The sequence below is a fragment of the Carlito syrichta genome, unplaced genomic scaffold (assembly GCF_000164805.1).
Source record: "Carlito syrichta isolate Samal-C Ts95f unplaced genomic scaffold, Tarsius_syrichta-2.0.1 Scaffold311050, whole genome shotgun sequence".
NCBI classification, from domain to species: domain Eukaryota; kingdom Metazoa; phylum Chordata; class Mammalia; order Primates; family Tarsiidae; genus Carlito; species Carlito syrichta.
In genome coordinates this window covers 56,328-67,832 of record NW_007255146.1, presented here as the reverse complement: position 1 = coordinate 67,832, position 11,505 = coordinate 56,328, and the positions used below count along the sequence as shown (strand labels likewise).

The 11,505-nt window shown below is 35.1% G+C and overlaps 1 protein-coding gene across 3 annotated transcripts in view; it reads left to right on the top strand.

Moving 5' to 3' along the window:
* The window catches only part of TMEM55A (transmembrane protein 55A), a 61,237-nt gene that overhangs the window by 34,456 nt on the left and 15,276 nt on the right, over positions 1-11,505 (top strand). For all 3 annotated transcript variants that reach the window (XM_008068488.2, XM_021717781.1, XM_008068489.2), the window contains exon 5: positions 2,504-2,556. In XM_008068488.2, coding sequence (XP_008066679.1) covers positions 2,504-2,556 — 53 coding nt within the window. The remainder of the gene's footprint in view (positions 1-2,503; positions 2,557-11,505) is intronic.

Genomic DNA, 11,505 nt, shown 5'->3' with positions numbered 1-11,505 from the left:
GATTCCAACTCAAAAAAAAAAAAAGAAAGTAATACCATTTAAAAATCTGTATAATACATTTTTTTTGCAGCTTGCTTTAGGGATCTTCCTTTCACAACTACATTGCATTCTGCCATATTATGTTTTACATTCCAAATCCTTGCCATGGATAATCCTTGTAACTACATTACAAATGAATTAATTTCACTTACTCCATAATATATGTTGAGTGCATACCAGGCAGTGGGCTAGGTGCTGGGGATACAGTGGTTAACAGGAAGCACAGTATCTGTCTTTGTGGAGTTTTCTGATCTAATAGAAAGGGGAAGACAATTAAAACAAGAATTAAATGAAATGTGTTTAGATTAGAGTAAAGAAATGTAGCATGTTTTTAGTACACATACAGAAGAACCTAACCTAGAGGAAATAACATTATTGTAAGAGTAATGAAAAGCTATTGAAGAGCTTTATGCTTAATTATGAATATATGGATTCTGTATAGAGTGAATTGTATAAGGGCAAGCCTGAAGAAGTATGGGACTAGATGTTTGGCTTTTATTTTCCAGCAAAGTGATGACAGTGCTCAGGAACAGTATAAAAAAATTGAGAACATTGACTGAACTGTTAATAAGATAGGAAGGGGAATAAGAAAAAAAGGAAAATCAAAGACAACTGTTATATAGGTTTATATTTAATCTGTTGAAATCATCTGGCAGTTAATTCTAAACAATGATGAAAATTGAAAGTTTAGATAGATGTGTAGGTGCCATTGTTTTTCTTATTTTTTAAATAATTTATACATTTACATAGTTTTCACCCAGAAGAAAATTACTAAAGTAATATGCAGGCTAGAGACTGACTTTTAAAACTGGCTCTTATTTAATATTTAGTGCAAGCAAATGAATTAGTACCATATTAGCACAGTAATTGTGATTAAAAACTTTAATTCTTTTGCAAGAAAAGCAGTTTTGGATTAAAGTATGGTACTTAAATATGATTTCAAAATTTCTGAAAAACAAAGATCTTGATGATGGGGGAATACTGTACACACCTGTTGGGTGGATGTTGATTGCTTTTGAGAGTTTCAGATTAATGAGAGATGCTCAGTGTTATAAAGAATACACTGACTGCAAAGCTCTTAATTCTGATTTACAGGCTTATCACTATTAATCACCTAACTATGAATAATCTTATATCCTTTATACCATGTTCTTTGTCTTTCACTTTTTTAATTACTAGGATAATTCATTTACTTATTCATTACTTTGTTGCAGCCTTGGCTTGCAAGTCTCAAAAGCAATTGAGACAAGTTACAATGATGCATTAAGTTCAGCAGGATTAAAAATAAAATATGGAAAGAATTAAGAAGAATAAAAAATAGAGCAAAAAAAGCACGAATTCATACATATATTTTATATTAGTCTTGTAAAGTTAATATATTAAGCTGAACTTTAGCTCTGAGTTTTCTAGAGTCAATGAAGAGAATAGCATGCTCTATTATAAGATATTCATTTTGTGTGTATATATATATATATATATATATATATATTTTTTTTTTTTTTTAAGAGACAAAGTCTTTCTGTTACCCAGGTTGGAGTGCAGTAGCATGATCACAGCTTACCACAGCCTTGGTCTTGTGGGCTCAGGCAATCTTTCCACCTCAGCCTCCTGGGTAACTGGGACTACAACCGTGTGACACCAAGTCTGGCTAATTTTTTTTTATGTCTTATAGAGACAAGTTCTTGCCATGTGGCCTAGGCTGATCTAGAACTCCCATTACCTAGGCTGGTCTAGAATTCCTGGGTTCAAGCAATCCTCTTGTATTGGCTTCCCAAAGTATTGGGATTATAGACATGAGTCACTACACCTCACCTAATATTCATATTTTAACAGAAAGGTCACATAGGAAAAGCTTTTACTGACATACTGAGACTTGAGAGAGAATTTTCCCATGGATTAAGATAAAAGAACTATTGTATATGACCTAGTTTAGACATTTTCTTTGTTACATCATACAAGCAATGAAAGAACAGGAAGCAGTCTGACTTTAGTTCTACCTATACCTAATTTGTTTAGTTTATGTACTTCATAGCTTTCCCACTTAAGTAGAATTGCATTTTAGTAATGAATCTAAGTATTCAAGTATTTAAAAGATTGACCCTCAAGACTAAAGGAAAACAACTTTGAAGGCACATAAAAAAATGTTTGTATGTTCTGTAAGTGAACTAAAACATACAGCTGAAAAGATGACCCTAATTATGGCATTACATTCGGTTTTCATTGTAAAGCAAACCTAGATTGCGTCAGAGCCTTGGAAAAGTCATGGGAACTATTTCAGAGGGAGATTACAAACTGTGTTTTCAGATAGGGGGAGAGAATGTTCGGGGGAAAAGCTCATGTAACCATGAGAAGGTGATTGCTTCTGTTGTGATCCTGATGACATTTAAACTAAGAAAACATCTTATCAGATTGGATAGTTTTCAGTTGTTTTTCTTTTCAATTTCTCTCTTTATTTATTTTACAGTGGATGGAACTGAGGTTCAACACTCTGGCAAAATGCCCACACTGCAAAAAAATGTAAGTTCTCTACCACTGGAAATACTATTGAGGAGTATCTCAGAACAAGTTAGAATTTAGAATTTTCACTTAAGTAGATTTTTAAGATATGCTATGGAAATGAATGCATGCTTAATGTATTTATGCTTTTTTAATAATAAAGGAGACAACTTTAATATATCCCACTTGAAAATTAGACTGGCTAGATTATCATTCACTAAAGGGAAATTCATTTCTAAGAAGTGAAATTGCACAATTATCAGTAACCTTAAAAAGATTTTCAAATGTCCCAAGAGGTTATACTCTATCACAAATAATCTAAAATTTATATTTATAAAATGAGCTATAATCTAGGAGAAAATCCAAATTGTTTTGGAATTCATAATTGGGTATTTGTTAGCCTTGTCTATCTCCTGCCTAGTAAGATTATTACTGATAGCAAAGTTTATATAATTATTCCTTTTTTTAAACTATTCAGTCTATTTCTCTCTATTTCTAAATGGTGTACCTAAGAAAAATAAGGCAATATAAAAATAAGAAACACTAGAAGATACTTTGCATAAAGACATTTTATGGCATCTGTATTGGGGATTCCAAAACCATGCCAAGATTCCTTGATTTTCTAGGAGGACTCATAGGAATTAGTATTTAGTTGTACTCACAGGTATGATGTATTACAGCAAAAAGTATATAAAACAACATCAGCAAAGGAAAAAAGTATATACAACGAAGTCTGGACAAGCTTCTAAGAGTTCTGTCCCAGTGGAACACTCTAGCAATGAATTGTTACCACATGTGTAAAATGTCTACCAGGCGAACTCAGTACCCAAGGTTTCTACTGGAGCTGGCCACACAGACATCTGCTTAGCGCATACCAAAATTCCAGATTCCTAGAATGAAAGCAAGTGTTAAAGCATAAGCCATATTGTTTACACAAACAATCTACACATAGTAAGCCACTCTTTTCAGTTAGGGAATGGTAAGGACTCCCCCAAAAATCTAAGTTCCCAGATGCCAGCTAAAGAAAAACCTTGCAAACAGGATAACAGTCTCAGACCTGCTATGTTAACTCTTTCCTTCACAGCATCTATTTTGATAATAAATGATTAAAAGTTATTCTCCCTTTATATTGATGAATTAATGTTTAGGCAAAGTAAATTAAACTGGAATGTTTTGAAAATTCAATTTTTATAACTGAAAATATGAGATCATACTTTAATTTGTGTGATCCTTAGTATGAAATAAATATCTTATCTACTTTGAAAGTTGAGAAATTCCAAGAATGGTATATAGGAGAAAATAATTCAAAAGTGTTTGAAAAGAGAGTCTATGTAACAAAACATCTCTATTTATCTCCTCTAGATCTGATTCCAGCTAAGTATAGCCCTGTCAGAAAAACTTCTTTACTGTATATTTAGCTTCTGAACAACAGATATTTTCTTTTTTATTTGTGAAATTAATCATTCAAATGTTTAACTTTATTTAATCCATTAGAAGTCTGTACATGTTATTTGGATAACTCCAAATAACTCCACAGAAAAATATATACGTATTTGATGGATACACCCACACTTCCCTCCAGACATATGTGAGCATACATGTGAATGATACATACTTCTGTGTATTTGCATTTTCACAAAAAAGAACAAAATTAAATTGCAAGTATCTTCACAGAGAACATCAAGTTGCATTTTAAAAATTTTATAGAAAATGAAAAGTAGAGCCATCTTGTGGTTAGCAGACTGTGCTAGGCAAAGTGAGAGTTGCTTTATATACATATATACACTAGCTGTAATATTTACAGCAAAACTGGAATGCAAAGATTATTATCTTCATTTTACAGATGAGAAACTGTTACAAGAGGCTAAGGATTTTGCTCAAGGGACTTGCTTGGTTAATTATTTAGTACAATGGCAATGTTTTTGCTAATAATAAAGACATTGTTTAGATACTCCGTGATTTCTTGAAATATCACAAGATAGTGTATTTATATGAATAAGAATTTGTCTCAACTACTTTGAGAACACCATACATAGAGATACACATGGAATTAATCAGTTTAAACATTATTCTAAGGGAAATTTTTGTAGAATTGGAGTCACATGCTAAACATGGGAGGGTTCGGGGCATTCATTATTTGAGCACAGATATTGTTATCACATGAGGACTCAGAGCTGCTATCTAGATTTCTTTTTGAATGAGTTTCTTCATAACAAGATGATGGGTTACCTGTCAGAATAAGATTATAATTTTATTTCTTTAAACACAAATATCTAAAAATTATTTTTAAGTCACAGGAGTTACTAAGTTACTATGAAATGAATATGCCCTGTGTTTATCTCATAAAATTTGTAGGGAAAGCTTCCTCAGCTCTCCAAAGACCAAGGGTCATTTTCTCATATCACTGTTTCTTACTCATGTGGTACTTGGGACTATTGTAGCTGGAGGTGATGCTTTTCTTTTCATTGGGCAGCTATGGCCACCACCAGAGTGGAGATGTAGTTCTAGCATTCTGAATTACAATTTGGATTATATTTTCATGCAAATGTTAAAATGGACCTAAGACTAGTAGAGACATTGATTTGATCCATGATAATTATTAAATATCATGTCTTTCACATCACCAATACACTACTTCTTTGTGAAATATCTCCTACCATTTAAAAACACAGACTTTTTGTCTATATTGTTATCCTTTTATTTTGCTGTTTAATGCTATCTTTTTATAATTACTCATTAATTCAAAAAACAGTTCCATGCTAGGTATTGATTGGGTGCTTGAAATAAAACACATAATCTTGCCTTTAAGAAACTTAGTTGTGTGGGCATAGTGGGGAGAATAGACAATTGCAGTAAAGTTTTTTTTTTTTTTTTAGTTGGAATCTCACTCTGTCACCCAGACTGGAGTGCAGTGGCACTGCAGCCTCAACCTGCTGGGCTCCGGCGATCCTTCTGCCTCAGCCTTCCAAGTAGTTGGAACTACAGGCACGCACTACCACGCCCGGCTAATTTTTTTTTATATTGTAGAGATGAGGTCTCACCAAGTTGCCCAGGCGGGTCTCGAACCCGCGGGCTCAGGCAATTCACTCATCTCGGCCTCCCAAAGCGCTGGAATTACAGGCTGAGCCACCGAGCCCGGCCTTACAGTAAAGTTTTTTGTTTTTTTTTTTTTTGAGTTGGAGTCTCACTCTGTTGCCCAAACTGGAGTGCAGTGGCCGCTCCCGGCCACCGCAGCCTCGACCTGCTGGGCTCCGGCGATCCTTCCGCCTCAGCCTTCCGAGTAGCCAGAATTACAGGCATGCGCTACCATGCCCAGCTGGTTTTTTTTTGATTTACTGTAGAGATGAGGTCTTGCTGCCCAGGCAGTTCTCAAACCCGCGTGCTCAGGCAATCCACTCACCTCAGCCTCCCAAAGGCGCAGGATTACAGGCTGAGCCACCGAACCCGGCTACAGTAGAGTTTTAAGTGCTGAAAGACATATGGCCAGAATGCTTTGCTCTGATGATGCCCTAATGCAGATTGGAGGGAAAGGGATCATGAAAGAAGGTTTTAAGGAGGGAGTGATATATAAACTAAGTTATGCAGGATGAGGGGGAATTATGTGAAAAAGAGGGTGGGATGGTCCAGTATAGAAAGAGCTACCTCTGCCAAGTAACAAAGGAGTCAGAGTATAGATGTGCAATAGGAAACGGGATAGATAGGACTGGATGTGAAAGGATAATAGAGAGAGAAAGAGAGATTGGGATCAAGGGTGACTTTATTCTGAGAGACTGCAGAACCATTCACTAAGTTAAGAAATATAAGATCTAGAAGAAATGTGTCTGGCAGAGGATAGTAAATTCATTTTGAATATTATAGATATAAAGAGAATCCTAGGTTTGCTAGGCTCACTAGGTTATCATTCCATCTATCTTCTTTTCAAACCTGCAATCTTGGATTAGTATGGCCATGACTTGATGAGCTGTTTACAAGTATATAGCTGTATGCTTTAGCTAAACTCTTTTGTTGTCTTTTGTAAGGGTCTATGATTAACTCCTTCCCTATTCCTTAAAATAGCTATCTCCAGATATTTACTGTTCCACTTAAACCCCCACCTCAGTATCTCTAACTCTCCCAGGTCTCAGCCAATGAGTTGCCTCCTATCTCTCTGAGATAAGTAAAACTGAACTCCTTCATCTTCATACTCTCTACCCATAAGTGTGTCTTTATCTATGCTCCCCTCATTTCCTCTTTTCAAAATTTCCCTTCATTCTTCTTTTCAAGTCTTGTACTTTCATCTAATTTGGTGGCACCCCTTTCCCTTTGGAGAAAAGTACAATTAGCCATCAGTCCCCAGGAGGCCACTGAATTTCCTTTGACAGAATTCACACCCCAATTGTAAATTCCAATCATTTGATCCACATCTTGCATGTTTTCTCTTTAGTATTTGGCTCTGCTAGTTACTGGATATGATGGTTAATTTTAGGTGTCAACTTGACTGGCTTAAGGAATATTATAGAAAATGGTAAAGCATTACTTCTGGATATGTCTGTGAGGGTGTTTCTAAAGGAGATAAATATGTGAATTGAGTGTGGAAGATCCATCCTCAACATGGATGAACACCATCCAATTCACTGGGGGCCTGCCTAGAAAAAAGGCAGAGGAAAGGTGATTTTCTCTCTCCTGGAATTTGGATACTCTTCTCCTGCCCTTGGACATCAGAACTCTAGGCTCTCTAACCTTTAGACTCTAGGACTTATATCAGTGGTTCCCTGGTTCCTCAGGTTTTCATCCTCAGACTGAGAATTACACCATTGGTTCCTTGCTTCTGAGGCTTTTGGACATGGGTGGAGCCATGAAACCAGTATCCCAGGGTTACCAGTTTACATTTTTATGTTTTTAAGTTTTATGGAACTTCTCAGCCTCCATAATTATGTTAGTCAATTCCTCCTAATCAATTACCTATCATTTGTCTGTCTGCCTGCCTGCCTGTCCGTCCGTCTGTCCATTCTTGTTGGTTCTGTCTCTCTGGAGAACCTTGACTAATGTACAGAGGGGTTTTTTTTTCCAATTAAAATTATTATTTCCTTGGTTTCCAGACATTACTTTCTCTTAGATTTCTCCCACTTCTCAGAACACTTCTTTGTTGGCTTCATTTCCTCTTTCAAGTTGTTAAATATTGGTGTTCTCTAGAGTTGGAACTTGACCACACTATGTCTGGGTTTTCTCTTAAATTCTTATGTCATTTATATATCATTGGATCACCCAGATCTTTCTTTGAAGCTTCAAATATAAACATACAATCTCTATTCACTATCTTGCCTGGATTTTTTGTAACTTTATTTTATTACAGAGATATGGGGTACAAGTCAGTATTAGGGACATAAGCAGTTTACATGCGGATGAAGTTGGGAACTCCAACTGGTCCTCACTTGATTTAGGACAAGGTACCCTTTGTGATATTATATGTTCTCACCTCCCCTGGCAGTCTGTTTCAACCTGAGATCTCATAGTCACTTCAAATACAACCTGGCTGACTTTCCTATCTCACTCTGCAAACTAGTCTTCCTTATATGTTGATAAATGTGTGTGTGTGTGAATTTTGGTTGGTTTTCTATTAGTCTATCATCATTACTCCTTAAATTTCCCTCTTTCCAAAATACTGTTTTTCACATGGTCAAAGATGTCTAGAATCTGTCCATTCCATTTTTTATAGAGACATCTGTCCTACAGGCATTCATCCTCTAGCTCTATTCTGAACTGCTTGCCCCCTAGGCCTGGTGCACAGCTAAGTTAATGAATATATTATACGAATGAATATTATTCCATCTGCTTAACTGACCAAACCAAAAATCTGAGTTGGAAGACTGAGGTAAAAGGATTGCTGGAGCCCAGCAGGTCGAGGCTGTGGTGGTCGGGAACAGCCACTGCACTCCAGTCTGGGTGACAGAGTGAGACTCCAACTCAAAAAAAAAAAAAATCTGAGTGTATCTTTTCAACATTCTCCATAATCAGATGGTAATGTCCTATCAATTCTGTCTCTTGACATTTCAATTCTGTCCTCTTATTCTCGCTATTTCTACCATAGTTGATACATTCAGCATTTCTCACCAGACAACTGCCTGCAATGGTTTTCTAATTCAGCTCTTGGCCTCCAGCTAGAAGAATAGTACCTAAGTAAATAAATCATTTCAAATTCTCTGGCTTCAGATCTTTTAGTGGCTCCCAAATTCATGGCTATGGCATACCTCCCAAGGAGGTGTCAACCTAAAGGGTTGCCATTTCCATTGTTATCCTAGGTTTGTCTGTTCAGTGGCATATAAATTATTTTGAGGAAGAACCTATTTTATTTATTGGAATAAATGCATAATGTGGTTTACTAGGGGATCATTGCCTAAATTAAAAAATTAAATTCTAAACTTTATAGCAAAGTATATACTGCTCTCTTGGTTTAAGTCTTTGCCTAACATTCCTAGTTGAATCTTTGTTTTCTTGTACCTCTACACACAACCCCCTTTCCTAACCTCAACAAATTATTCTACTTTCATAAACATATCATGCACTGTCTTACTTCTTTCGCTGAATATTATTCTGCCAGGCCTGACTAGTTCTTTCCTCATCCCTGTCTACCTGGAAAACACCTATTTAACTTCACAAATTAGCTGAAACATTCTTGCTTCTACTACTCAACTACAGAAACTTTCTCTGAGAAAAAGGTCATTCTGCTCTTTATTCCCTGAACAAATTATTTCATACCTGAACAGTGGTACTTTGTTGGCTATAGTGACTTACTCGTCATCTATTCACTTCTTACCTTATCCTTAAGTCCCACCTAACAAAGCCTTCTTTGTCTACCTTACCTGAAAATTGTGTGATGTAAAGAACATTCCTTAGAATATTTTTTCCCATGTAAATTTTCACAACACTAGTTACACTAGCATTTTTCAGTTATCCTTCATAATTCTAATGTTTCATAAGGTTTGAAGAATGAGTGGTTAAATGTTTGGAAACATTGGTTATTTTTTCCTCTGATATTCAACTCTCCACATTTTTGTATACCCTTGACTTTCACATTCAGTAATATGAAAACCAATTAACTATTAGAAAACATTATTTAAGATGCATAGCTAAGCTCACATAAAAGTAAAGAATATCCCCAGGCACCAAAACTGAAGATTATATGACAGCCAGGGTTATCCTGAGGGTATTTGCCAGTATTAGGGACCTTGAGCCTTGGGTTTAAGTGTTCAGGTAGAGAAAGAGAGAAAAGACTTTGTCCTCAAAGAAGGTGGAGAGGTGGAAATACTGTCCCCCTCCCAATAAAGCCCTTAAAGTACTGTTCTCCAAGAAAAGATTAGATCAGGAAAAGTAAAACAAAACAACAACCCACCAGCAAAAGAAGATTACACAGTGAAAAATTTAAAAGAACAGTGAATTTAGGCTATTTTACATCATTTTTATGTCTAGGAAAACCTAGTCCCAGAAATCAACTTAAAGTTTAGAGTTGGTATCACTCTGCGGAGCCTGGAAAAAACAAATGAAAATTCTCTGTGGATGAAAATACCCCTAAACTATGCATGCCAGGCTTTTTTATATTAAAATCTGCCAGAATAAATTTTTAACAAAAATTACTCACCACATGAGAAAATAAGATACTATAAGCATAATTAGCATTAATAATAAACAGCATAATTAGCCTCCTAAGGACTTCAGATTTATAATTGTTAGATATTGAATATGCTATAACCATGTCTAAAATTGTTCAAAAAAGAAAAAGAAAAAAACAAGAGATTATTTAAAAAATAGTTAGATACAACGTTCTGAACATGAGTGTTAATAGCAAATTTTACACATGCAACAACGTGGATAAATTGAATTTATGCTGAGTGAGAAAAGCAGTCATACAAGTTTACCTACAATAAGGTTTATATTTATGTAACATTTTTCAAATGACAAAATTTTGAAATGGAGAGCAGATGAATGATGGTGTCGCAGGTACAAGAGGTGGGGTAAGCAGGAAGGAGGGTATGATTTATAATACGATCCTTATATGATGGACTGTTCTGTATCTTGACATCTAGTAGATGTCTCTTTCTACACATATGATAAAATTAAGGACACATGCATACACGTGTGTGTGTGTGTGTGTGTGTGTGTGTGTGTGTGTGTATAAAATGAAAAATCTGAATATTGTTAGATGGTATGAGTGCTAATATCATGTTGATTATATTGTATTATAGTTTGTAAGATGTTATCATGGGGAAAATTGAGTAAAGGGTACATTATTATCTCTGTATTATTTATTAAAACTCCTTGTAAGTCTGTGAATGTCTCAAATATTTTTGTTAAAAATAACCAGACAAATTAAAAAAGATACAATAGAATTTCTACAATTAAATATTACATAAATTAAAATACAATGGACAGGTCAAAGAGCAGTTTAGATAAACCTGAAGACTATAAATTGGAATTGTAAATTGGAAGTTGTAAATTGGAAGATAGAGGTAAATTAGTTAACCAGGATCCAGCACAGGGTTAGGTGAAATAAGATTAAGAAAAAAAAATTATATATATACATATTAGGATGTCTGCTTTATATCTGTTCTAGAAGGAAACAATAGAGAATGAGACAGGGACATTTTGAGGAGATAATCTCTAAGAATTTTCAGATCTATGAAAAGTATGAGTCCTTAGATTAAAAAATAATAATAAAATTTGAGCAGCATAAGTAAATGTGTTACATTGGAATTGCAGAAAACCTACAAGAAATAGAACATATTAAAAGCAGGGAGAAAGAAATGGCAGATTTTTAATATGAAAAAATAGCAATAGAGACCAGAAAACAAGTTTAACATTTTTTCAGAATACTAGGAGAAATTAACTGTCACTACTTAACCCATATAGAATATTTTTGGGGTCCAGCCCCTTTTGCCAGGTTGTGAGATCTCCTGAAGGCGAGACGGATAGGCGAAAGACGGACACAATATTCCC